The sequence below is a fragment of the Solanum verrucosum genome, unplaced genomic scaffold (assembly GCF_900185275.1).
Source record: "Solanum verrucosum unplaced genomic scaffold, falcon-dt-bn FXZP01000594.1, whole genome shotgun sequence".
In the NCBI taxonomy this organism is placed as follows: Eukaryota; Viridiplantae; Streptophyta; class Magnoliopsida; order Solanales; family Solanaceae; genus Solanum; species Solanum verrucosum.
Window position 1 is genome coordinate 191,546 of NW_026020468.1, and position 27,391 is coordinate 218,936.

Sequence of the window (27,391 nt, forward strand, 5' to 3'; positions counted from 1 at the left end):
GACACAAAGATTAAAAAACACTAAATGACATGAGTAATGTTACCAAATCAACCTTAATAAATACTCCCTTCATTCCATATTAATTGAATTTTTGAGGTGTTTCACACCCTTTAAGAAAAGTAGATTAAGACATAAATTGAATATAGTTTTCTATTTTTACCCTTATTAATTATTGTCAAATTTATTGAAGTCATCACATTGAAAATTCAAATGAAGGGTAAAATTGGAAAAACACTCTAAAAGTAGTCTTGAAAACTGAACAATTAAGTTAATTTGAAAAATGGAAAATGCCTCAAAAATTCAATTAATATGGAATGGAGGGAGTATAAGTCATTTAAACAATGAAAAATGAATTATGCCCTCTGTCCCTAATTACTTGTCCACATTTCCTTTTTTAGTTGTCCCTAATTACTTGTCCATTTTGATAAATCAAGAAAGGATAATTTTTTTTACCTAATATACCCTCAATTAATTATTTTGAAAAAGGTAGAACTTCTTGAAAATATTAAGTTTTTAATTCATCCACTTCATCATTAATAGGGGTAAAATGGTAAACTTACTATGTAAATTATTGATTTTTTAATAGGTGTGCCAATTTAAAAGTGAACAAGTAATTAGGGACAGAGGGGATAGTATTTAATAACAAGGGTAAAATAGACACAATATAGTAAATTATTCAATTGTTTTATAAAATGGATACGTATTGTTCGATATCTCAAAATAATATAGTGGACAAGTAAAGATAGACAGATGAAGTATATATTTTCTCAGTATAGCATATTTATGTTTTGGATAAGGAATTTTGGTTCATTGGACCATTTGTCTAATTTTTTTCCTTTTATGAATATGAGTGAAATTGCAAGTTGTAAATCCAACTAATATGGTAATATAATAAATTATTTTATTTATAAGGTTAGCAAATAGTTATACTGTACTAAATTTGCATGTGTAGCATTAAAAAGGATTTTGACAATCCACTAGTCAAACCTTATATTAGTAGGTAAAAAAAAAAAGATTAGAACTTTCAAAGTCCAATGAGGCACCAATTGAGTTTTCTTTGTTTTGTGCTTTTCTTATTATTTGATTCTACATTTTCATTGAGTTTGAGAGAAGAGAGAAAAGCTTTGTTTCTATTGAGATCTACTTTAGGATTAAGAAGGAATGAATGGCCTAGGCCTAGAATGGTAAACCCATGCACAGATTGGAAAGGCATTCGTTGCAAAAATGGTCGTGTCACCGAAATTAACATATCTGGTTTCAGACGAACCACAGTTGGTCAAGATAATCCTCAATTCTCTATTGAAGCCCTTCAAAACATAACATTTTTGGAGAGATTTAACGCATCGAATTTCAAACTTCCAGGTCCTATTCCTGTATGGTTTGGATCTAGAGTTGCACCTTCTCTACAAATACTTGATCTTAGATTTTGTTCAATTACTGGTCTTATTCCATCAAGTCTTGGCAATTTGGGTAATTTAACTATTGTGTACTTGTCCAATAATGCTATTACTGGACCATTGCCAATGAGTTTGGGCCAATTATCGAATCTTGCTGTACTTGATCTTTCACATAATTCGCTCGTTGGATCGATTCCTGCGTCATTTAGGTACCTAGAGAACCTTATTATGCTTGATATGTCATCAAATTATTTAACAGGGCCAATTCCTCCTAGTGTTGTGACATTGCCTCATTTGCAATACTTGAATCTTTTTAATAATAGTTTCTCTTATTTGTCAAAAGATTGAAGAATGTCAATTGGAAAGAATCCCTTATAAACCTTGTTTGGATGGTTGTTATTCGTTATATTGTTAGTTTAAAATAATTAAATACAATGTTTGTTTTGATTGTTACTTAATTTTTATTGTATTGTATCATTTAAATTCATTGTTCGGTAAGGATGAAAAGTTTCAAACGATCGATTTTGTGTGATCGTGTCGTTGCCTTTATATTTTCTTCTCATTTTATCTTTATTTATTATTTAATAATAATCCAATTATATCCTTTGCTCTATCTTTCCCGATAACTCTACTAGTACCCTACATTTCTTTTGTACGTTTATCATTCAAATCATCGATGTGTGATATTGTGTAATGATTGAGAACAATATAATTATTCCAAACATTATGTTTATTAAAACAATATCATACGATACAATATAACACAAGACAATACAATAAGATAAATTAACCATCATAAAGTGAAGTATATCAATCATTTGATATGCTGCATTTATTTTGGTATTTTTTTTATTTTTACTACATAACATTCCAACAAATACCCACAATAAAAAATAATCATATTTATTTTTAATGTATAATTACTGTGTAATTTGTGGATAATTCGTGTATAATCTTGGAAAAACTTTATAAATGGATCATAAAATTCAAAATAATTACATGTTCGTGCCTCAATTCAGAGTAATTCAAGAAATATACATTCTCTCAAAAAAAAATTACAACTCATACCCCACATTCATTAAGGCTGATAATTTTTACTTAACTGACATTAAATTGGTATCATATACTAGTATATTGGTATCATTAAGGCTGACAATTTTGCTTAATTGATACTAAATTATTATTATTATTATTATTATTATTATTATTATTATTATTATTAATATATATATATATATATAGAGAGAGAGAGAGAGTATATTGTTGTAGTATCATTAAGATTTCAAGTTTACTCAACTTCTAAGTTAGAATGAAAAATTGACAACAACATATAACTCAAAAAGGGTCAGCCTAGTCCTATTCAGCTCAAGCCTCGTGGGCCAAGGAATTTGATGGGCTAGCCTTTCATTTGAAAGGGCTTGAAAATTTTCAACCCAACCCAACCCTAGAAGAGTCGCGGGCTAGCCCTTTTTTTTTCTTCTTTTCAAACTTAAATTCTATGACGTCAAGAAAATGAGAAGATTTTTTAATCAAATATGACAACAATGACGGTGTTTCAATAACACTAGCAAAAGTTTAGTCTGATTAACATGTATCTAGGATACTAGATACGCGAGATGCATGAATCTGGTGTGATGCAACTCAAATACAAAAGCGAGATAAGAGAGTGACGAGCGAGATGGGAGGGAGGCGAGGGCGCGAGATTCGTCAATGTATCCAGATACATGCGAATCCACGTGGATACAATGTATCTAGAATAAATTATACCTAATTTTGAGTCCATGTATCTCGAGATACATGTATCTAGACACACCATAATCTGGTAAAATTATACTATTACAACATAGTATACATCTAAGTAATTAGCTTATACGCTAGTGAAATTTCGGTAATTTACCCTTAAATAAATATTTTTAGCCCATGAGCTGACCCGACCCGACCTCAATCAAGCCTCAAAGGTCAAAGACCTATATGGACAGGACTTATAAGCCCTACTTTTAAATGGACTTGTAAAGTTATATCCCAACCCTACCTCAATAATGGATTGAGTTGAACCGGCCTCATGGGCTAAGCCCATTTCGACGGCTCTACATATAATTAAGAGTAAATTTTAGGTTTAACAAACATAAAAATCACATTTGTATGTTATATCTATAATTTGTATAATTGCGCTTATGTTTGCTATGACTATTAATATGTATATTTCAGTATACATATACAAAATAATCAATTGTATCATCTGTTTCGGTATACATATACAAAAGAATCAATTGTATAATTTGTGTTTGTATAAAGCGAGAAAGACAAAAGAAAACTGGGCAGGAAAAAATCTGTATTTGTATAATTATAAATGTATTGACGAAAATATATGTATTTATATTTGTATATACAATTTTCTCTCACTTTATACAAACACAAATTTGTGTTTGTATAAAGTGAGAGAGGCGAGTGAGAGTAACGAACGAGATCTGAGAGAGTAGCGAGCGAGATTCTATGGGGAGAGAGACGAACGAAAAGATATGTCTGTGTTTGTATAATAGTGACCAGCGAGAAAACAAGAGTGGCGAGCGTGAATTTCGAAGAGAGAGGCAAATGACAACAGTTTGCTACGGATTACAATTAAATCAAATGTAATTATAACATTTTAATTTGAATTAATAATTTATTATTTTATACAATTTTTTCTATAATTAAAATAAGTGTCTAAAAAGGAAATGAAAAAAGTAGGGGTGCTGGCAAGTGAGGCCAAAGTGACCACAATACATGTCCATGTCAGAGGCCACTACCTTCGAACCTGCCCGGAGTAATTCAACTCTGAGAACTGACACACGCATAGGCATCGGTGTTTCTTTTGTTTGGCACAACTGGGGGAAAACACCGGGCAAACCACCCCCTTTTAATTAAATCTTCTGATTACAGAAGCGGTTTAGGGTTGGGTGGGGAATCGTGTGCAGTTCTCAGCTCCACACCCCCGTGTGACAACTTCGCTTATGCTCTTACTTTTAAATCACTATGTTTCCTTTTGAATATCCGATGTGGGACAAAGAGGCCACTAAAGTGATTTTGTATTGCATTATGAAGTGAAGGCTGTATTTTGTTCTCTTTGACTGCCTCTGTTTTTATCCAACCTCCATCGAAGTGGGAGCTTACACACTGTATAAAAGTAGAAAAATGGAGAGGTTCGCGCTTATCTACTTCTCCCTCCCCTTTTCACTATTTTTAAGTATTTTCTCTGACACCCATCAACTGAAAGAAAAGAATAACCCAACTATTATAGCACTTGTATACTTTTCAAGACCAAGAATCAAACCCCCAGACCATCTGATTCAGTACAACGCTGAATGATAAGCAGTGGGGTTTTGCCTCACTTGTATTCATATTTGTATACCCCAAACCTTCACAAGTTTCAATGAAGGTTCACCAAGAATGAGGCACCAACTGGGTTACCTTTCTTTCCTCCTTTTCTTGCTTTTTCATTCTACATTCCAGCAGCAAGAAGATAGATTGGCTTTACTTCAATTGAGATCGTCTTTAGGATTGAGAGCCAGAGAGTGGCCTATTAAGGGTACCCCTTGTTCAAATTGGAGAGGTATTTCTTGCAACAATGGTAGAGTTACTGGGATTAACATTTCTGGTTTTAAGCGAACACGAACTGGGAATCAAAATCCTCAATTCTTGGTTGATGCCCTTCAAAATTTGACTCTGTTGGTGTCATTTAATGCATCTAATTTTGCACTTCTGGGTTCTATTCCTGATTGGTTTGGCATTGGACTTGCATCTCTACAGGTTCTTGATCTTAGCTTCTGTTCAATAACTGGTGCTATTCCTTCAACTATTGGTAATTTGAGAAGTTTAGCTGTTTTATACATATCTAATAATGGTCTTAGTGGAATGGTGCCTTCAAGTTTGAGTCAATTGTTAAGTCTTTCAGTTCTTGATGTTTCACACAATGCACTTGGTGGGTCAATTCCTGCATCATTTGGGTCTCTTGGGAATCTTACTTTGCTTGATATGTCTTCAAATGTTTTGTCTGGGGCTATTCCTCCTGTAATTGGGACTTTATCTCAGTTGAAATTCTTGAATCTTTCTCGGAATATGTTGTATGGGAATCTGCCGCCTGTAATTGGGAGATTCAGTTTTCTTGATATATCAAACAACTATTTTCAAGGCAAAGTTCCTCAGTACTGGCAAAGCAATGTGACCCTAAATAGAAATTGCCTACAAAGATTGGAAAGTCAAAGGGATACAAGAGAATGTGCATCTTTCTATGATGAGCGGGGCTTGATATTTGACAATTTTGGAATGCCTAATGCTATGGAGCTTCCAGTTCCTATATCTGAAAAGAAGAGTCCCAAAAATGTGATCATATCAGCTGCTGTTCTAGGGGTTGTCGGATTTATTGCTACTGTGATGCTCTTTGTAGTGCTGCTGATTTGTTGCTGCAAGAGGGGCGCGACGAATCAAAGGGTCACTGGTGTAGGGCCTGTTCCTACTACTGCAAGTCCTCCCCCACCTCCAGGACCATTATTGAAATTTTCAAGTTTAGGAGTAGCATTTAACTACCAGCAGATCCTTCAAACAGCCGGTCATTTCAGTGATGTAAATCTTATTAAGCATGGACATTCAGGTGATATTTTCCGTGGAATCCTGAAAGGTGGAGTTCATGTAGTAGTTAAAAGAATTGATTCCAGCTCAGTTAAAAAGGAAGCATACTTGTTAGAATTGGACTTCTTCAGCAAAGTTTCTCATTCTAGAGTAGTCCCTTTTCTGGGACATTGTTTAGAGAGTGAAAATGAAAAGTTTCTGGTATACAAATATATGCCAAATGGAGATCTCTCTAGTTCTTTGTTAAGAAAAAACAATGCAGATGATGATAGTTTGCAGTCACTTGATTGGATAACGAGACTGAAAATCGCTATTGGAGTTGCTGAGGGTTTGTCTTATCTGCATCATGAATGTAATCCACCTCTTGTGCACAGGTATTTTAGAGCTTGTTGTGATGCATTACTCTTACTTCCACTTATCACGCTTAATCTGACAACTTTTAAATTGCAGTAACAAACCAAATCTATTATCTTTATACTGCCTATCTGAATCATAAGTTATCATTGTGATGGAACACTTGATCATGGATCTTGGAAGAGTAGTTGCATATTCCTCTACATATGTTTCTTTGGTTGTAGACTTTTGGCGAATTAGCATAATAAATGATATGCATGTTTTATTAATACATGATATTTCAGAAAATTAAAAACATCCATTATTCATGAAAGATGAAGTGCTTAAGTTTCCTCCATACTAATTGGCGTCACTGAAAAAGCCTCTTCTTACTGATAAAATTTGGCCAAGTTAATGCTGGCACCATTTTGTAGTTCATGAATTTCAACTGTCTATCAGTGCCAATTAGGTCAATACTATAAGAGACATGAGTGAAAGATATAAGCTAGAGCTGGATGGTTTGGCAATTAAATATACTCTGAGGTGTTCTTTTTTTGGAACTAAGTGGCCACATGATACAAACCGGAGCTGGATATTTAGCAATTATATACTATCCAAAACTGTTCTTATCAGTGATCTAAAAGCTTGCTAGGACACATGAATTGGGCGAATCCAATCATAAACTATTTACAGAAAATATGAAACCAAACTTTGTCTTGAGATACCCCTGTTACAACTTACAAGAGTAAGGGTGAATAGAATAAGTCCTTTACTCTTTTGGCCGTGTATTACTTCACAATCTTGGGCTAACTACTCCAGACGTACTGAGTGAAACCTAATGACAAAAAAACTCCTATTGGCAACTCGGTCTAAATTTTGACAAAACTCCTATCACTGCCATCTTTCCTGAACAACTTGGATCACAGCCCAAATGTTAACCCTTCTCCGGAATTGTCCTTTTTAGAAAAGATTTCTATTTAATTTTCTCATATTGTTTCAGCAGAAGCTTGTAGAGAATGATAACTCAATGAACAACGTTGTGGATTTAATAACATGTCTGGTTGTTTGAAATTGATCCAGTATGTAGATAAATAGCAAAATATCAGATGACAGCTGCGACAATTAGCTTCATGAAATTTTACAAAGACAAAGAAAAGGAATAGACAAGACTTCATCCTTGTTTAGCTCTTCATTATATGTTCTCTATGTGTTATTCACGTGCAATAAATTACAAATTTTCCATAACAAGACGATTTGACCAATGAGGGTCCATGGTTATGTACACTTGTACTAGCTATTCTCTCTAGTTGCATGCATGTCTATTTCCACTTTAGCAAGTTCTGATTTCTTCTAGATTCTATATCTAGTGACATGGCTTAAGGTTCACTGTTACTAGATCTCTTACTGCTCTAGCATATTAAAATTTATTTCTGAAACTACGGCGAATTGAGGTAGCTTTGCTTATTGATTTTTTGAAAACTTTCTGACATCGAGGTCTTCTTGTGTTTGACATGGGTGCCGCTTTTGATACTGAGATTTTATGAGATCGCTAAACTTGTTTAGTTGAGTACTAGCTGGTAAATATGTTAGGTAGGTCATTTAGAAATCTCATAATGTAGAAGTGACCTTTTCTTATATTTTCATTAAAGGATTTCTAATAGGATAGCACTTTGACTTACTTTTTTCATTTTAAAACATCAGCATAGCTCCTTGACATATCACATACTCGTGATAAACTATGTACAGATTGATTGAGCTGGTATAACCGTGACTATCAAATTTATTTCTTGGATTTCCTTTGTACTTCAGTAGACCCATCGAGCTTCTTTCTGAAGTTAGTTTGAATATTTACTAAACTTGCAAAACAGGTTTAGATATTACCATGATTTATGTCCATTTCTTCCTTCCAATTTTAATCATCTTCCAATTTTAATCATGAATGTACTCTATTTCACTATAGGTTACTACACTTTCCTCAAGCTGTTCACCACATTTTTTCAGTTAAGTATTATTTTTTTTATGTGGCAACTAGAATTTCTTAAGCCAGCATGCATAAATAATTATATTCTTATCTTCTCTCTGTTTCTTTTCCACCATACCACGTGGTAGACAAAAGATGGTCTAAGCTGGAACTTCCCAAACGCCTCATAATAGACCATACTTAAGGTAGTGCATGAAAAGGAGAAACCAATTGCACAAATTTCTGCATTTTCCCTGAGCTATATCAGTGAACTGTAAAAAAGACGGGTTTTATACTATTCGTAATGGTTACATTGTCTTTCTGCTGCATTGCAGATGAAAATTCACATAATCTCGGTTATATAATTTATGCCTTGGGGTACTATGGTGAAACATCTTTTTTGAACCTTGTCTTGCTATATTTACAGAGATGTCCAAGCAAGCAGCATACTTCTTGATGATAAATTTGAAGTACGGTTAGGGAGTTTGAGTGAGGTCTGTGCACAAGAAGGAGACACCCATCAAAACAAGATTTCCAGGATGTTGCGGCTGCCACAGTGAGTAGTTGTCGCTTTTCTTTTCATTTTATTTTATATGACAATATCTTTATTTGGGATTGAGGCATAAGTGGCTCTTTTCTCTAATCCTCTTTCTACTCTACCAAAATTTATTTATAGCCTACATTCTCCCCACAGGAAACATTTTTCTCAATTCTTGTATGTGTCTTAGATATATGAGTGGTTGTGATTGTCTTTTTCCTGCAAGATATCTAGCTCATTTAGTAGTAACAAGTAATTATGTTATTACCTCTCAACTGGAACTACATATTGATAGTCTTTTCTTCCTACTATGCAGAACATCGGAACAAGGCGCATCAGGTACACTTGCCACTTGTTAATTCAATTATGATGAATAAAGTTTACTCGATATTATAACATTTATTAAGTCCTGCTTTTCGGTAATAGCCTACTGTTTAAAATGATGAAATTTGACTTTCTAATCTTCTTTTCTGATGGACAGGTACGCCTAATGCCACTTGTGCATACGATGTTTATTGTTTTGGAAAGGTTTTGCTTGAGCTGGTAACTGGCAAGTTGGGTATCAGTTCATCTAGTGATGCTACCATAAAAGATTGGTTGGACAAATCACTATCTTGCATTAGTATGGATGATAAGGAACTTGTAACAAATATAGTAGATCCTTTCCTAATCGTAGATGACGATTTATTAAAGGAAGTATGGGCCATGGCAATTGTTGCCAGATCTTGTCTCAATCCCAAGCCTTCGAGGAGGCCGTTAATGAGGTATATCCTCAAAGCTTTGGAAAACCCATTGAAGGTATTTAGGCAAGAACACGCTATTTCCGAACGACTTAGAGCAACTTCATCCAGAGGGTCATGGAATGCTACTCTATTTGGGAGCTGGCGTCACAGCTTCTCGGATATAGTAGCTCCACCAGCTAATAAGGTGGAAGGTGCAAGTAGTTTTAAGAAGTCAGCAACTATGGGGTCTCAGGGAATTGGTCAAGTTGCAGAAGGGGGTCCTTCTTTCTCAACTGGACGACACTCAAAGGAGATATTCCCCGAACCATTGGACGTGCAGGATGCAGAGAGAATGCGTGATGAATAGAAGGTTATCGTTCTTGATTCTTTGGGTGCCTAGCCTGTTTGTTGGTATCCTGTACATTATCCTCCCATTCTGGATCCTTGGGTTACTCCAGGTTACCATGTTCAAATTTCAAATACAGCATCAATTGTGTATGGCTTTAGCTGTGAAGGTTCTTTAGGTACAGTTTGATACAGCAGGATTTAGCAGTGTGTTGCTTCTTTTTTGCTCAATTGTTTTAATAGTTTCTATTTGGGCTCATTCTTTTCTGTAATTGTTCTTCTCTTTTGCCTGTCCCTCCATGAAATGTAAATTATAAATGGAGAAGTGAATAGGAAAAATGGAATTTCTTGTTTTTTTCAATCTGTGAATGGATTTGACATATTATACAATTAAAATCAAAGGCTTACCCTTATTCTCTTGTGCCAACTTTGTAACTTGTGGCTACAGTATATTATTTACTTTTATGCTTTTGTTAAACTCTATTAAGAACTATTCTAATCTTCAAATTTTACTTTAAGCCTTCAGACTTTTGAAGCAAAGTAAAAAGGAAGTTTGGTGTACGAAACATTGTGAGATCATCATATAGGCATAAGAAGTATTGGGATGAGGTAATTAGGCAGGATATGATGCAACTTCAACTCATCAAGGACATGACCTTTGATAGAAAGGTCACTAAGGTATGCAGGACAAGGATTATGGTAGAATGTTAGTTATTAGTAGTCGAGAATATTTACCTTTCCTTTCCGTAGTTGAGAGTATTTACCTTTCTTTTCCTTAAGTTTAGTATTATTCTTTTCCCCCCTTATTTTTGAATTTCTATCACTACTTGTTTCGCCTCAATATCTTAATATTTTGATGTTGATTTTATTTGTTGTTATTACCTCTTTTTTATTGTTGTTCAAGTTAAGGGTCTTTCAAAAACAGTTTTTCCACCTTCTCAAAGGTATCTATGTAAGGTTTGTATGCATTTTACTTTTTTCGAACTCCACTTCTGAAATTATACTGAATTCGTTGTTATTGTATATGATAGACAACCTATCCAAATGCAAGCATGATTCTATAGGTCGAAGTCCTGACTTATTGGTCATATGAAAATAATTTTACCATTGGAAAATGGTCAAAAATGCCTTTAAACTATGTGAAATGAACACAAATGCCCCCCGTTTATACTTTGGCTAAAAAATGTTCTTACCGTCAATACTTCGGTTCAAAAATGTCCTTGCAATCAATACTTTGGTTTAGAAGTGCCTATAGTTACTAAATGGGTCAAATATGCCCTTTTCCGAATAAATATTTTTTTTCTTTTTAAACACATCTTCTTCCTAATAAAAATACTATTAAAGAACCCTATTCTTGTTTTCTTTCTTTTAAAATCACTATTTTCTTCTTAAACCCATTTTATCAATTAAAATAGAATAACATCATGTACCCCTTTAACATATAATATATGGCATATATATAATGTCATAGTAAATCCATCATTAATTTTTATTTATATAACGATAAAAAATAATTATAATAAAATAAGAAAAAAATTATTATTTTTTATTTTTTCTGAATTGAAGTAGGATAAACATTTGCTAATTTTATTTTTTAAAAATTATTATAAAAAGAATGTGTTATAACTAATATATTTATTTGGAAAAAGGGAACTTTTGACCCATTAAATAACAATAAGGACATTTTTTGACCAAAATATTGACGACAAAGATATTTTTGGACCAAAACATAAACAAAGGACATTTTTATTCATTTCACACCGTTAAAAGGGCCCTTTTCCGTTTTACTATTGATATAAAAATTTCCCTTTTTTAAAGCAAAGTAAATGGAAAAAGAAAAATACTATAGAAATAAGCTAGTCTAAAATTTGGAAGTTTACTGTATTTGTTTTAAAATAAGATATTTTTGACAATAACAAACTAAAATTGCACATAAAAGAGAGAAAATATGGAGAAAATAAATGCCAAAAATGTAAAGGTCCCACCGAGACTTGAACTCGGGTTACTGGATTCAGAGTCCAATGTCCTAACCACTAGACCATGGGACCATCTTGCATGCTTGTTAATCTAAAATATATCTATTCTACATTTTCAATTTGTTTGTCTTTGTTTTAAATTGATAAGGAAAGCAATTTTTTTTTAATTTTATAAATTTAAATTGAAAATATATAGAATATAACAAAATGATACTATTTAACTTTGTGGTTTTAAAATATCAGGTGGAAAGTTAAAAAAAAATTAAAGAATTGTTAAAAAAAAGAGACTGTTTTTTAAACTTATTGAAAAAGAATGTAAGAAAACTATATTTGGATGGAGGGAGTATTTATTTATTGCAAGAGTCTAATTACTATTTTTATAACAGGCGGCGACAAGCACATATCTCTTGACATCGGTTGATTATAAAATAAGCAACTTTCACATATAGTAAACATAAAAATCATATGTGTATGTTATAACTATAATTTGTATAATTGCGCTCCATAGCAGACTTTATATTTACTATGGAGCATCAGAATGTATAACTCGCTGGTAGTAGCTTCAGATTTGTATAATCTCGCTGGCAGACTATTTGTATAAATCGTTGGCAACCTCTTGTTTGTATAAATCATTGTTAGCCTCTCAATTCAATTTTATGTGTTTGTATATCTGCATAAAATTTGAATTTGTATACAAATGAATCGAAATAAAACATTTGGATATGAAATTTCTCTCTTTATACAACACAAATTATACATTGTAATTTGTATAATTTGTGTTTGTATAAAGCGAGAAAGAGAGAAGGCAAAAGAGAACTGGGCAGGGGAAAATCTGTATTTGTATAATTATAAGTGTATATGACGATAATATATGTATTCGTATTTGTATATACAATTCTCTCTCTATACAAATACAAACACATTTTATACATTTGTGTTTGTATAAAAGCGAGAGAGGCGGGGGAGAGACTGGCGAGAGTGACGAGCGAGAAGCCTAGAGAGAGAGGCGAATGACAACTGTTTGCTACGGGTTACAATTAAATCAATCCGTGGTTATAACATTTAATTTAAATTAATAATTTGTTATTTTATACAATTTTCCCAAATAAAATTCTATAAGTATAGATTTTATGAATAAAAAGAAATGTGAAATTGTGAAACATAAATACTAGTCAATAGGGAGTGCTGGTAGGCGAGGGTGATTTGCTCGAAATGTGTGGACCCACTTCAATTAGAAGCAGATAACTGTTCATTTACATGTTTGCTTCTTGTTAAGGGTATTTCTAAAAGAATTCATATTTTTATTTTTTATTTTTTTTTATTTTTTTATATTTAAAAATTGCATTAAAAAGTACTACTATAACTCACAATAATAACAACTTAAAATATCGAGTTATATATTTTAAAATGATATAAAAAGTACTATAAATCACAATAATTAATTACCTAAATATTTTTTTTAAATAATGAAAGAGAAGATAATTAACCAAAAGCTATAATAAAAAAAAACATGTATAATCAGTTTAGCAAACACTAAAGTATAGAGACTGTAGTGGTGCAGTAGATGGACTGCTCCTCTTTTAACTAAAGATCTCTTAACTAGAGATCTCAAGTTTGAAAGCTAAAATCCTTAAGAACGTTATCTTTAAATGGGCCCTACTCGGTGCGAAATTGTCTTTCCGAACATCTATGTTATTAGGGAAATTTTCGCATATAGCCACTCAAAATAACTTAATTATGCTCCATAACTATAGTTTGATAATTACGATTCGTAGCTACATATTAGAAGGAGGAGAGATGCGAGCAAGATTGTGAGAGGGAGGAGAGAGGCGAGCAAGATTGTGAGAGGGAGAAGGGAGGCGAGCGAGAGAGGGCAGGGTGTAGAGAGGTGAATTGTATATGTATGTCAGTTAGATAATTGCATATATGTAACTAATATGTATATTATCAATGATTGTATTTGTATATAAACATACAATTTGTATTCGTATACAATTGATGGAGTTCAAACATTTGTATTTGTATATTCAGTCACTCTCTCGCTTTCTACAAACACAAATTATATATTTGTATTTGTATTAAGTGAGAGAGAGACTGACAAAAGATAGGCGAGAGAGATATTGGGCAGGGAGAGGAGAGATGACTGAAAAAGAGGAGAGAGGCGAGCGAGATTCTAGAGAGAGTGGAGAGAGACGAGAGAGAGAGGAAGAGAGGAGAGAGGCGAGAGAGAGAATGTAATTATAACCAGAAGTAAGTTTTGAATTTTAATTAATGCAAACTGTAGCTATATTAATTAATTAACTAGTACATGTTTGTTTCGTGTAATTTTTCCATGTTATTTTCCCTCATTTTATGACAAAAGAATAAAACGCAGCGTTTTGACCATAAGCTCGTCTTTCAGTTGTTGCCGATCGCAAGGAAGAAGCCTATTTGCATCTCCAATGGCTGCCATCTTAGCTCGCAAATCTCTATCTGCTTTACGTTCTCGTCAGCTTGTAAGTTTCCAATTCTCTTTTTACACATTCCAATTCATCAATCAATCGATCCCTAATTAGTTGGGATTGACTATCTGCTATTCATGGTATGTTCTTCCTGTCCAATTGAAACCTAACTGTATATCTTCATGAAGATTTCAATTGACGGTGTTTGATTATCCGATAAATTTTTTTTCTTTTTATCAATACAGTTGTGCATTATCTACAAATAACAATTTCTGTAAGATTATGTGCATCTAATTAACGTTGAACTTACCTGCAAAGTATTGGAAGGAATTAAGTTTGAAAAGAGGTAATAGATATAGATGATTCATAGAGTGGAACTGAACTAGTTTGGTTAAGAGGAAGCTGATTGATTGAAATCTACCTGAATGACACTAGATTATATCAGCTTTCGCTTTAATCCATTGTGCCCTTAGCCTAATTTGTCTTGTAAAATTAGTGTTTGCTTTTGAAAATGTGCTATCAAACAGTAAGGGATGCCAACAATGGTCGACAAATTTGTTTTGCATACTGATATTTTTGCGATTGGAATTCCCTCGAGGCACATTTTCTTTATTCTGGAATTATTTCTGAAAAAGTAGGATAAAGAGTGGTCTTCTGCATTTCCCTGCCCTTTAAAAAACACAAACCCTGATAAGATATTTTGGCTGGTTTGATGTTTGGATTAGCTTAAATGTGTCGGGAGGAGAACAGGTTTTGGGTTGGTGAGATTAGAAAGGCAAGAAGATAATAGATATCTATTATTGCCTACTTCTACTCATGATTGTCACCACTAAATTATGCTCTCTGTTTGAGAAATTTTGGTGGAAATGAGAGAGGTGACAGGGACTTGGCTACTTTAGTCTTTTGTTGTGTCATTGTCGCTCCCAACTACATAGGTAAGTGTACGCGGTCGTACAAGTAATATAGTGATTGGAAGCAATCAGATGTAGAATCCACAAGGATTTATGATTGACCGTTTACTGTATTAAACTAGTTCTAATTATTTATTCAAGCTATAAAATCTGGAGATTTGTTTGTGGGTTGACTAAACTAAAACTAAAAAAGAAAATAACTGATGAACATAGTTTTGGTTAACACAATAAAAGACAGATTCCAGGGTTATGACACTTCTATGTACTCAGTTGTGTCTATGCCTTTGTTCTCTTGCAAATCACTGATATGTTAGCTCCCACAAATGCATTTACATCTCCCGTATATGAGTCAAATAGGGAAAACTAGGTATATTCCTATCCTAGCTGCAAATCCACTCCCCAGGATCACATCCTATTCTATTTGACCCTTGTTTTATCTTAACTTTCCTCTCCCGAGTTCTGTTACGGAGTATAAATTTATTCTACTAGTAAGCACAAAATCAAATAAACGTGGCCATTTATTCTACTAGGTAAATCCACAAAGACATGCTTACATCTTCATACTTGGCCATTTTCTTGAACATTTTGCCAACAAAATCCACATAGCACATCAATTAGTCTTATAGCGTGAGAAGGAACAATAGTTAGGAGTATTTAACGTGTTTATTCTCAAAACAGGGTATAAACGTGGGTGAGATATGGCTAATAGATGTATAAATACGCCTAACATCAATCACAAAGATCATTTCATTCCACTTTTAGTAAAATAGTGAAGGATATTCCATTAGTAATGATAAAAGGGGTGGAGGGAATCTGTATATGTTGTTCAGGATGCATAATGTGTTTATAAAATATGTCAAAAAACTCGAAGCTGAGTGGTTTGATCGTTTCTACTATGTTTGGGAAATTCAGGTTTTGGCAGGACACACAATTGAAGGAACTAATGGCTACAACAGAACTCTGCTTGGCACCCGATCATTTGCTACCAAGCATTCGTTTTCTACTGACAAAGGTCTGTGCTAAGCTCTTCGACCCGCTCTCCAATCCCCCAAGTCGAAATCCCCTTTTTACTTTGCATATCGTAAAATATAAAGCATCTATATTACTGACCTAGCCTAGACTAATGTTGTATTGGGCCTAGTGGCTACTGATGAGGGCCCAGAGGTGCATGGTTTTTGATCTCCTAGATTTCACATCAACGTGCTGTGTAGTATATGACCTCTACAATCAAGAAAAATTATATTAATGTTTTGTAGTGTGCGGATGCCCATATTAACTATCAATTGTGATTAAGGACAAAATGAATTTGGCTTTACTGGTTTCATGGTAGCATATGGTGACCTATTCCAGATGTACAATGTTGCAAGTGAAATCTAATTACTAGGTTCATTTTGTAGAATAAATGATTCTAGTTATCTTTTCTCATGCATCAGATGATGAAGAAAGAGAGCAGCTAGCAAAGGAGTTATCAAAAGATTGGAATTCAGGTAAAGACCTTTTCAAAGATCTCTACTTGGCTTTGCATTTTGGTTTCTCTGCACTGCTTTATGCATTATTGAGTTGCTGAATGTTGTTGAATAAATGCAGTTTTTGAGCGAAGCATCAATACATTATTTTTGACTGAAATGGTTCGAGGTCTAATGCTGACGCTGAAGTACTTCTTTGAGAAGAAAGTAACGGTAAGTCTCATTTTGGATCGATTTTTTATATCATTGTCTTGTTTTCTTCCTGTCTGCTGATTAGCTGTGCTCCACCTAATTAAACCATGGTTCTATTTTACATTTTATGGTGTCTCTCCATCAATTGAGCAGAAAATCCAATAACCATTTTCACTGTGCAGATTAACTATCCATTTGAGAAGGGTCCTTTAAGTCCTCGTTTTCGTGGAGAACATGCTCTTCGACGTTATGCAACTGGAGAGGAAAGATGCATTGCATGTAAACTTTGTGAAGCTGTAAGTGCTAGTTTGAAATGACTTATATCAGCTGTAATAGTGATATACATTTGCCAGGGGGGCTTTGCTGCTTTTGCCTTGCGGTAAAGGAAGTACAATGTGGAATATGTGGTATGCACCATGTCCTTGAGTTTAAACCCAGCTGATGAATAAAACCTGGTGCTTAAGTGGGAGGAGGGTAGAGGGATGGGCCTATTCTCTCCCAAGTGTTGAACCTATGCACCAACTGGGGCTGGGCCAGCTAAACCACAGGGGATTTCTCAGTTATCAAAAAAAGAAAAAGAAAATGAGAGTGATAAATCTTATTTTTTGCATCCTGCTTACATTGATAGCTGTTGGTTACCCTCATGAAAGTTATTGTTTATGTTATTTAAAAAAATGCATGCATGCATAGGCATGGTTACTATCATGTTACAAAGGTGAGACTTTGCGAAGGTAGAATGTGAAAGTTGATCTTTTATTTTTGAGATTGATAATAATTGTTTGTGTCTTAGCTAACTGCTATTTTAGTTTTCTAGGGAGTGTATGCACTTAAGTATACAAGTCTCGATGTATTTTTGCCATGGACTTTTTATTCTTCTAACTGTGCTTCCCCACAAAAAAAGGGTGTAGGAAAATAGAGGTTAAGTAAAGTTAAAAAATGACCCAGGACTTTGGTCTAGTGGTAAGATCGCAACATGTGATAAGTGAATTAGGTGCACATCAAAGGTTTAATCCAGCCGTAGACGAAAGCAGTGTTTTAAGTGGATAAAGAGTAGAGGGGTAGGCCCAATATCCACTGAGTTTAGAAACATGCACCACTTCGACCCTTGGGATTTCTCGATTATAAAAAAAGTTCAAAATGCCCAAAAGATGATTCGATACAATGTAGTTAGTTTATTGCATCAACCTTGAAACATCTCCTCTTCTCCAGATCAAGTATCCTGATCAGTTAGTCTGGTGATTAAAAGGGAGAGTTGACAATGCATGCTTTACAATGTTGCAAAAGCAGTGACTATTACAGCATTCTCTTCTGGGAAGAGTATGCAGTTTATAGAGCAGCTCCAAGAAGTGTAAAAGCAGACAATCACGTAAATTTTATTTATACAATGGACACTAGTATGGTCAATGTTTATACTTCCTTAGTTGGCATTGCGACAGCCCAAACTAGAAAGAAAGAGCTGCCATAACCAGTGATCTTTTATCCTTTCTTCAAAAGGTTGTTGTGTCCACCACTATGAACCATGGTGCTGCCAGATTATGTGACTTGTGCGATGATGTTTCTTGCCTACTTCAGTTCTATATGGTATGATTTGTCTTAAGTAGTGAAACAAATAAAATTTGAATTTTAACAGATTTGCCCTGCCCAAGCCATCACCATCGAGGCCGAGGAGCGAGAGGATGGAAGTCGTCGCACAACTAGGTAGATGATGGTAGTTTTCTCAATATCATACTACTAGCTATTAGGACATCCATCACCCATGCTTATCTGTAGATTGAATTTTACAGGTATGATATTGACATGACAAAATGCATTTACTGTGGATTCTGCCAAGAAGCCTGCCCTGTTGATGCAATCGTTGAAGGGCCCAACTTTGAATTTGCAACCGAAACTCATGAGGTTTGTGGAATCAAGTAAATTAACTTTGTAGCAGAGTTAAGGTTGACATGAATAAATATTTTATATCCTAAAGCATGGAAAATGTGGATGATAACTACACGACTTTTTAACTAACGTATTGCTTAATCCATTAGGAACTTCTTTACGACAAGGAGAAGCTTCTTGAGAATGGTGATCGATGGGAAACTGAGATTGCCGAGAATCTGAGATCCGAAAGCCTCTACCGCTGAGTACTTTTTTTTTTTTTTTTGAGTTGAGATACAATGAAACTTTCTAGCTTCTGAGGAATTAATAAAATAAAGGGATCTACTGAAGGATGTTCTCTTTTTGTTGTTTCCGTTGCCTATCCATTATTGAGATGGCTCTATTAAGTATACATATTGATTGGTGAAAATATGAAGCATCTTATTATATTTGATGACATTTTGTGAAGGTTCTTTATCATTCAAGTTGCTGTGAAACTAAACATGGTGTCTCTTTTAGTTTTAAGGAATTGGTGTTTATTGTATGAGCCGTGTAACTCATCTATTTGTTCATTACTTCCTTTTTGTACACCATGGAAGTGAAGTAAATTCAAATGAAGTGTTAGATTATTACAAGCTTACTTACTATTAACTACTGTACTTTGTTTAAATTATAGTATTTTATTAAAAAAAAAGAAAAAGATTAGAACAGGAAAAGCTTCAGATTGAAGTAATAAAGTTGTAGAAAATGGATTCGATGACCGATTCAACAATTTAGTGTTTATTTACATTTATACTAGTTTTTTTTTTTAATAAATAAGAGGTTATTATTTGTGTTTTCTAATTCAAATGCGATTAACTATTACTAAAATTTAATCATGTAGAGACAAATTATTCCTAGATATGGTCGTTTGAAAATATTTTCAGAGAATTATCCAAACGTCAAAAATGGTAATTCGTAGGTTTATTATATCCACTGAAAATAATTCAACAGGAGGTTCAAATATTTTCATATATACGCGGAAAAAGTTAGTGAGCCAAAGATTACTTCAAACTAACTGTGGCATTAATTTGAATTCAGTAACTTGCCACTGTTAACCTTTTGGGACCCTCTTTCAATTTTGTGTTTTCATGCTACATCTTTTTGTATCATTTTAATTTCAGTTTTATCCATTCCTTTGAAATGTCACTTTTTATCTAAGACAATTTTAATAACTCATTTGATTGATATTTTTATTTTATTAGCTTGAATCTGAAAATCATTCTTTTTAAAAAAAATTAATAATAATACTTCCATGTGTGTTACAAGTTACAACGCAGAGAAGAGTGAAATTCATCATTTTCCACCTTCTAGACACGTGTAGGCCCTCAAATTGTCCATACTTTAGAGAGCAACAATATTCCACATATATATTCAAAAGAAAATTCTAGTTTTCCCTTTCGGCGTTTCAAAGTAACTTTTCCGCAAACATTCTGCACAAGTCCACACAACAACAAATACTCACCAGATCTGCTCTATCCCAACTTCATTTTATTTCTAGAGATAGAAAGAGAAAGAGGAGGACATAGGCATTCACCGCGCGTGCTGATGGATGAGAAGTTGATACAGCGATTGGAGTCCGCCGTGTCAAGGCTGGAGGCGCTTTCAGTCAGCGGCGGAGCTTCAATTGGAGATGGAGAAGCTGCGGCGGCTTTAGATCCATCCATTATTGCCTTTGACGATCTGAGGTCACAGTTTGTCGGGAGAGTTTGCACTGCTGCAGAGAAGATTGGTGGACAGGTTTTGGATGTTACTAAGATTGTTGAGGAGGCTTTTGAAGCTCAGAGAGAACTTCTTATCAAAATCAAGGAAACTCAGGTTAGCTTCTAATTAGTTTGGAATGGATAGAAAGGATTACTATATCTGATTCTAACTAGTTCAGGATATGCTGATGGTTAACACAAAATTACAGTTGGATTTATTTACTGTCACTGTCTGGTATACGAGTTGAGTGTGTTAGTATACAGTTGAAGAATTGTGACCTTTTTTGTTATGATAACTAATGCAAGTGATATTTTCTTCGGTTTGTCTATTCAATCAAGTAGAACAAATGTGAGGACTTATATAGCGTGTACCTTTTTGTTTTCTCGTTGTTGTATTTCATGTGCTTTGTGCATCATGAGAGTGGAAAAAGCGCGAGTGATTCGTACAGTATATGAGTAGTCTAACATGGAGGGTAGGGAGACTCGTTCCAGGTGCATCAAGGTGTTAGTACTCAAGAGTTGGATAAGGTCTTGTTGCCGAGTTTCTGCTAATTGAAACAGTTATGAGGTCTCTCGTTGGATTGGACTTGTAATTTCTCTTGAAAGAAAGGTTCATTTGGAGCATAAAAAGTCTCGTTTCAACTGCATTATTAAGATAGACCTCAGAAGCACAATAAGTTTTACTGGTAACTGCTGTATCCAAAAAAAGGAGTCCTATTTGTAACTTTAGCAGTTCTGCTAATTGAAACTATCATGAACTATCTAAGTTTTTGGACCGAGTTACAATTTTTTTTCAAAAGAGGTGTTCAATTTATCACTTTGAGATTGTCCAAAGCGCATGAAGTGTGATTACTTATGCAATTATGCGAAATCTTTCAAGTTTATCTCCTTTTATTTAATGTGAGACACATACTGCTGCTATAGACTGGTTAAGAGACCATCTGTTAAGTAGTGTGCTATTTGTTTTATTGAAAACAAAGTGAAATAGGGACCTTGAGGTGTTGTGATGATGCACTCTGATTAGCACACGAATCTGTTCCATGTTTGAAATATACTGCTTCTTACACTGTTGATATAATGCTCACGTTTGGTCTTCATCTGCAGAAACCTAGCATGTCTGGTTTGGCTGAATTTCTTAAGCCTCTGAATGATGTGATAGTGAAAGGTACAAAAATGACAGAAGGACGGCGATCTGATTTCTTCAACCACTTGAAGGCTGCTGTTGATAGTCTAACAGCCCTGGCATGGATTGCGTACACTGGAAAAGATTGTGGTAGGGTATTCTCTATCTTCTTCGCTTTGTTACTTACCAGTCCACTTTTTGACGATGCTGGTCTCCTCTAGGTATGAGTATGCCTATTGCACACGTGGAAGAAAGTTGGCAGATGGCTGAGTTTTACAATAACAAGGTAAGTAGACTTTCTCTAGCTGTTCACTTTTTCTTCTGATTATTCTCTTGGTTAAGAAAGTCTTTGAAATATTTTTGTGCCACCTGGCCAACGTTAGGTGGAAAAGGAACCATGATTACTTATATTTTGTTCATAAATCCATTTGCACTTTTTATCCTTCTTGCCATATGCCCTCTTAAGCACTATGAAGAAGTGAATGCTATTTTTGGTGCTTTTGGAATGGGGAAATTTTTTATGGGAAATATTTAACTTTCAAAATTGTTTTTATTTATCAGTTTCTAGTGTTTAGTTGGGTTAAAATTTGTGATATATGATAATAGTACAAGGTGTAGTATAGGGTACAAAGATAGTGTTCTGGTGATATATTTTTATTATTGAAGGTTATTGTCAATTTCTAAATAGTAGGTGCATGACATGAGTTCAAACCCTGCCACAAACAAAAATCTGGCTTTTAGTGGAGATAGGGTAGATGGGCGGGCCCATTATCCTCCGAGTTTCCAACTGTGTACAGCTGCCCCTCAGGGAATTCTCGGTTATAAAAAAAGTGGTTATTGAAACAAGTTATATGGAGTAAAGTTGGGTGTTTGTAAGTGAAAATGGATTCACTGATGTGATGGAGTCATACTTCTTCCTTTTTAACGGAATGTATTTTCTTCAGAGTAACTGGACATGCAGAACATTTTCCTTCTTACCAAACTTTTTGAATCAAAAGAAAAATGAGCTTTATCCCAGCCTTGTCAGCGAGTAAGTCGGTAATTCTTCATTGGCACTTCATGAAACTTAAAGTGTGTGCTTATATAACATTTAAGGAATCTTGTGAGATGATTTGTAATAGAAACCATGTTTGTTCTTTCTCATTGAAAACCAAAACACAAACATAATTGGGTCACATTTGAAATGGAGCTGGTGATTGGGGACCTCTCTGGTCCACCGTATCTCTTTCTTATTGATGATTGGAAACAAGCAATCTTACATGGGATTTTCAACAGCAGAGTTAGTACAAAATGTATGGCAGACTCACATTATAAGGACGGATTTTAAACCGTGATCTAACCTGGTATTTAAGTGGAGATGTCAGTAGAGTGATGGGTCCAATATCCATCGAGTTTTGAAGTTGGAAACACGGACTTCTTGGTTATCAAAGAGAGGAAAGAAGAAAGCGTCATCATGAGAGTTTGTTTCAATTTGTAATCTTACCCCTCTTAAAGAAAAAGATGTCGCAATTTGAAGTGAAGACTGAGGGAATCTAAAAGAGTGGAAGAGGATGGGAACTCAACCTCCAAAGAGGGAGGAGAGGTTAAAAGGCCCAATAGCAGCCATGGACAACGAGAATTCTTCAGACTTTGAGTTCTCTAAAAGCCTCCTAAGGATTGGTGGTATCTTATCTTAGAATTTTGGGAGAAAACTCGAGGCTTTCCCACTATAAAAAAAGTAGTAGTAAATTGAGGCCTTCCATATACCAAGTTCTCAATTTGTTGGAGGGGCTACACAAGGTAGTCAAAGTTAGAATCACCAAAATAAGGTCGGAGGTGAGAGTGGTGGAAAGGATAAAGAATTGACAAGAGAGGTTGAACTTGTAGCTTATTGTGTTGTCTGGAAGTGTTCCCAAACAAGTGTAACATCCACTTTTTAAGTTAAGAAAAAAATCACTGTTTAAGACATTCTCCTGTTTCCTTTCTTTGCTATTGATTAGTGAATAATCCCAACTATCTGGGATAGATGTGTAATTGTTGGTGTTGATTGAAAAAACAAAGAAAATAGTTATTAAATGTAATTTCTTAGTCAGTGGTGTTCATGCCCCAACATGCGCACACCTTGGCTAATCCACCTTTAAACCTGTTCAGCCTACAAGTATAAGTTGCCAAAGTAATCCTGCTTGTCGAGGTCAGAGCAGATAGGCTCACTCCTAATGTTATAACTGGAATTTGAACCTGGAAGCTCTAGGTTATTACTCAAATGCCTTGACCACTAGATCATCTCCTAGGTTACAAATGTACGTTTTATCTTTGTTTCCATAATTTTGGTCCTCCAAAAGAGAACCAACAACAACAACATGCACAGTGAAATCCCACAAAATAGAGTCTGGGGAGGCTGGGGAGGGTAGAGTGTACACAGACCTCACCACTACCTCATGGAGGTAGAGAGGCTGTTTCTGGAAGATCCTTTGCTCAAGTGCATCAATCCCAAATAAACGAAGAAAAAAACCAGTGGAGAAAGCATAATGGTCAATAAGAAAAGCAGTATAAAGTCTACCGGGGAGAAACAATAATAAAAGCAAAATAGTGTGATAACCGAAATACAATAAACAACATATGGCAAGAACTACAAGGGCATGACTAGTTCTACGCCAGGCACTAAACCTTGCAAGGCAAAACAACGCTCTTACCCTACTACCCTTCTACCCTAATACACAACCTCCACAATAAATTGAGTTGCCTTTAGCTAGAGCAAGACAGTACTGTGAGTCCATATTCAGTTCCTGATGGAAAAGGATTTTTGCTTCGAATTTTCTTCCGAGTTGAAAGATCATATTCCAATTTATGCTCTGTTGTTTGGTTGTTTTTTATGTATGTTGTTTTCCTCTCAATAATTAATATGGTGGTATAGTGCACAATATAAAATTGCATACTGTTCTAACTTCTATTAAATTTCATGATATATAGGTCCTTGTGGAGTTCAGAAACAAAGACGCAAATCAGGTTGAATGGGCGAAAGCTTTGAAAGAGATTTATCTCCCTGGCTTGCGGGATTACGTTAAGAGTCACTACCCATTGGGCCCTGTGTGGAGTGCTACAGGGAAAGTTGCTGTATCTGCACCACCAAAAGCTCCCTCACCAAGTCGTCCCATGCCTCCTCCGCCGCCGCCAGCTTCTCTATTCAGCTCTGAATCTCCCCAGGCTTCATCATCACGCCCGAAGAAAGGGATGTCAGCTGTTTTTGATGAAATTAATTCGGGGATGCCAGTGACTGGTGGTAATGCTCAGCTGTGCTCCCTCCCTTTTTAATGTAAGACAGTTTTACCCTTGGGTTGATTTTGTTTTTTGGTCTAGGATTGAGAAAGGTGACAGATGATATGAAGACAAAGAATCGTGCAGATAGAACCGGTGTCATTAGTGCAGGAGAAAAGGAACGTCGCGTTAGCTCACCATCTTTCTCTAAAGCTGGACCTCCAAAACTGGAGCTTCAGATGGGTCGTAAGTGAGTAAAAACTCTTATTTCAATTGATCTATGCTTGAGATTAGGCAAATATGTTTCTGACTTTGATGTCTTGTTTCCTCCAAGATGGGTGGTTGAGAATCAAATAGGAAGAAAAAATCTAGTCATTGATGATTGTGATGCAAAGCAATCTGTCTATATTTTTGGGTGCAAAGATTCAGTCTTGCAGATCCAAGGTAACTTCATTTTCCTTCTAATATAAAGTAGTGGCACAAACTGGAATGTGTTAGTTTTCAGCGCTCTAACATGCAGATGATCTCATTTGATGTCATACAGGGAAAGTCAACAACATAACAATTGATAAGTGTACTAAAATGGGAGTTGTATTCTCGGTCAGTGATTGATTTCAAAAGGAGGGTTGTTTAAGTATCGGAGGCTATTATGTCCTATACCAAAGTGCTTAATTTGATTTATAAATTTCATGGACAGGATGTTGTCGCAGCTTGTGAGGTTGTCAACTGTAATGGTGTGGAGGTTCAATGTCAGGTATCCAAATAATGCTTCCTCAGAGGTTTGGTAATGTTTTCATTGGAATTTCAGTTTTATGTATAATAACCTCATCATTGTATTTGGTCCCTTGTGTGGGCACTTTAGGGTTCAGCACCGACTATTTCAGTTGATAATACAACTGGATGCCAATTATACTTGAGCAAAGATTCTTTGGAGACTTCCATTACAACAGCCAAGTCAAGTGAAATTAATGTTTTGGTTCCAGGTGCAGGGGCTGATAGTGATTGGGTATGTTCTTTTTTTTCTTTTTCTTAATTATCTATTCATGTATATCTTTTTGTGCTTGGTGCTAACTGGTAAGCATCAAGCTCAGATGGGATGAACTTAGAAGCTTATGACCACAAAAAACATTGTGGGTGATAAGTTCTTAGTTGAAATGTACCTTTCGAGTGTTTACATGAAGATATAACTTGTGCAAGTTTTGGACATATATTTGAAGTTGAAGTCAGAAAAAGAATTGAATCAGAAGTTGGCGAAAAGTTTCATTAGGTTGGAAATTGTGCATGGATATTGGTAGTTCTTTGAAACAAATAAGGTTTGTGAAAGTAGAAGATCAGTGAGTAGAAGTAGATATGAAAAACTTCAACCACAATTCAACTTGAAATTTTCTTTTTAAGCTTAAATTTTTTTCTCAGTTTCACTAATGCCAACTTGCAAGGTGGAACCTTTTTATGTGAAAGTGAGGTCATTGACAAATGCCCCTTAGTGTTTTGCTACGTGGCAGAACAGAAAAGGAGCTGTATCAACTCATAATCTGAGTTTCTGTTATAGTGTTTGAAGCACTGTTTCTGTATTTCTGGTGGCGTTACATCTCTCTGTATTTCCTGTTTCGATCTAACTAGTTCCTTTTTTGGGGGTATAAGTAATTAACTAGTTTAACATATGGACAATTATTGCAGGGGGAGCACGCTTTGCCACAGCAGTTTTCCCATGTATATAAGAATGGCCAATTTGTGACTACACCCGTCTCCCATTCAGGAGGTTAACCGGTGACAATTTCCACCTTCAATTGCATATGCTTTTTCTTATTATATACCAATTTGATTTTTCTAGAAGAGTTTAAAGGGTGGTTGATTATTTTCTTTCTCGAGTGTAAGTTATGTTCTGGTCATTGTATCTTTTGCCTTTTGTCCACATCCCATGTTGGCTATTTTTTCCAAAATGAGACTGTGACCTTTTTCTGTGGTCACACGTCTGGCTTCTTTTCTTTTTTAAAAAAATTATTTTGTATGACGAGCTTGATTTTTGTAAGGTATCAATTTTCTTGGCAGATATTCCTTTTAAATGTTTTAAATAGTGAAGTGGTCCAGAGTTTGTTTAGATAATGTAACACCATTTCTTAGCAAAAAACATAAGCTATAGTCTTATATTGTATTTGACAAGGGGAGGCAATCTCTGTAACACAGATATCCGCTGCCATTGTCCAATTTTTCCTCAAATACGTGCATTTAATGAGAGCATGTTCAGTTTCTGTTGACTTATTTCTCTTCTAGCTAAAACTTGCCTACAAAACAGTACGTTAAATAACAAGAATCAAGAAACATAACACATTAATTGACAATATATGTGCTCTATTGTTGTATTAAATTCCAAAAAAACAAATAACTACTTATACATGAACTTAACCAGAAAATTTCTATGTACTCATGCCGCATCTGATGAACAGATACATTTACCACTGTCAGTCTAATCTATGTTTCATGATAGAAGTATATATACATTTTTCATTACCTAAAATCATCCTTTTAAGTCTAGTATATAGGTATAT

General features: G+C 34.8%; 3 protein-coding genes and 1 non-coding gene across 4 annotated transcripts; 3 read left to right on the forward strand and 1 right to left on the reverse strand.

Moving 5' to 3' along the window:
• Window positions 1-4,310: 4,310 nt before the first annotated feature.
• Window positions 4,311-10,054, forward strand: LOC125808985 (probable LRR receptor-like serine/threonine-protein kinase At2g16250). Its single transcript, XM_049488664.1, has 4 exons — window positions 4,311-6,376; window positions 8,723-8,851; window positions 9,150-9,172; window positions 9,315-10,054. The coding sequence occupies exons 1-4, from the start codon at window positions 4,824-4,826 to the stop codon at window positions 9,920-9,922; spliced, it is 2,313 nt and encodes a 770-aa protein (XP_049344621.1). The 5' UTR covers window positions 4,311-4,823; the 3' UTR covers window positions 9,923-10,054.
• Window positions 10,055-11,876: 1,822 nt separating this feature from the next.
• On the reverse strand, window positions 11,877-11,948 carry TRNAQ-CUG (transfer RNA glutamine (anticodon CUG)). Its single transcript has one exon. It is a non-coding gene; the product is annotated as a tRNA-Gln (tRNA).
• A 2,282-nt stretch (window positions 11,949-14,230) lies between these two features.
• Window positions 14,231-19,250, forward strand: LOC125808978 (NADH dehydrogenase [ubiquinone] iron-sulfur protein 8, mitochondrial). The gene is made up of 8 exons (XM_049488656.1): window positions 14,231-14,371; window positions 16,141-16,240; window positions 16,662-16,715; window positions 16,816-16,907; window positions 17,069-17,182; window positions 18,517-18,584; window positions 18,671-18,782; window positions 18,917-19,250. The coding sequence occupies exons 1-8, from the start codon at window positions 14,318-14,320 to the stop codon at window positions 19,010-19,012; spliced, it is 690 nt and encodes a 229-aa protein (XP_049344613.1). The 5' UTR covers window positions 14,231-14,317; the 3' UTR covers window positions 19,013-19,250.
• A 951-nt stretch (window positions 19,251-20,201) lies between these two features.
• Window positions 20,202-27,062, forward strand: LOC125808986 (cyclase-associated protein 1-like). Its single transcript, XM_049488665.1, has 10 exons — window positions 20,202-20,603; window positions 21,593-21,761; window positions 21,833-21,897; window positions 24,561-24,870; window positions 24,948-25,095; window positions 25,180-25,289; window positions 25,390-25,445; window positions 25,543-25,599; window positions 25,708-25,851; window positions 26,523-27,062. The coding sequence occupies exons 1-10, from the start codon at window positions 20,334-20,336 to the stop codon at window positions 26,607-26,609; spliced, it is 1,416 nt and encodes a 471-aa protein (XP_049344622.1). The 5' UTR covers window positions 20,202-20,333; the 3' UTR covers window positions 26,610-27,062.
• Window positions 27,063-27,391: the final 329 nt, after the last annotated feature.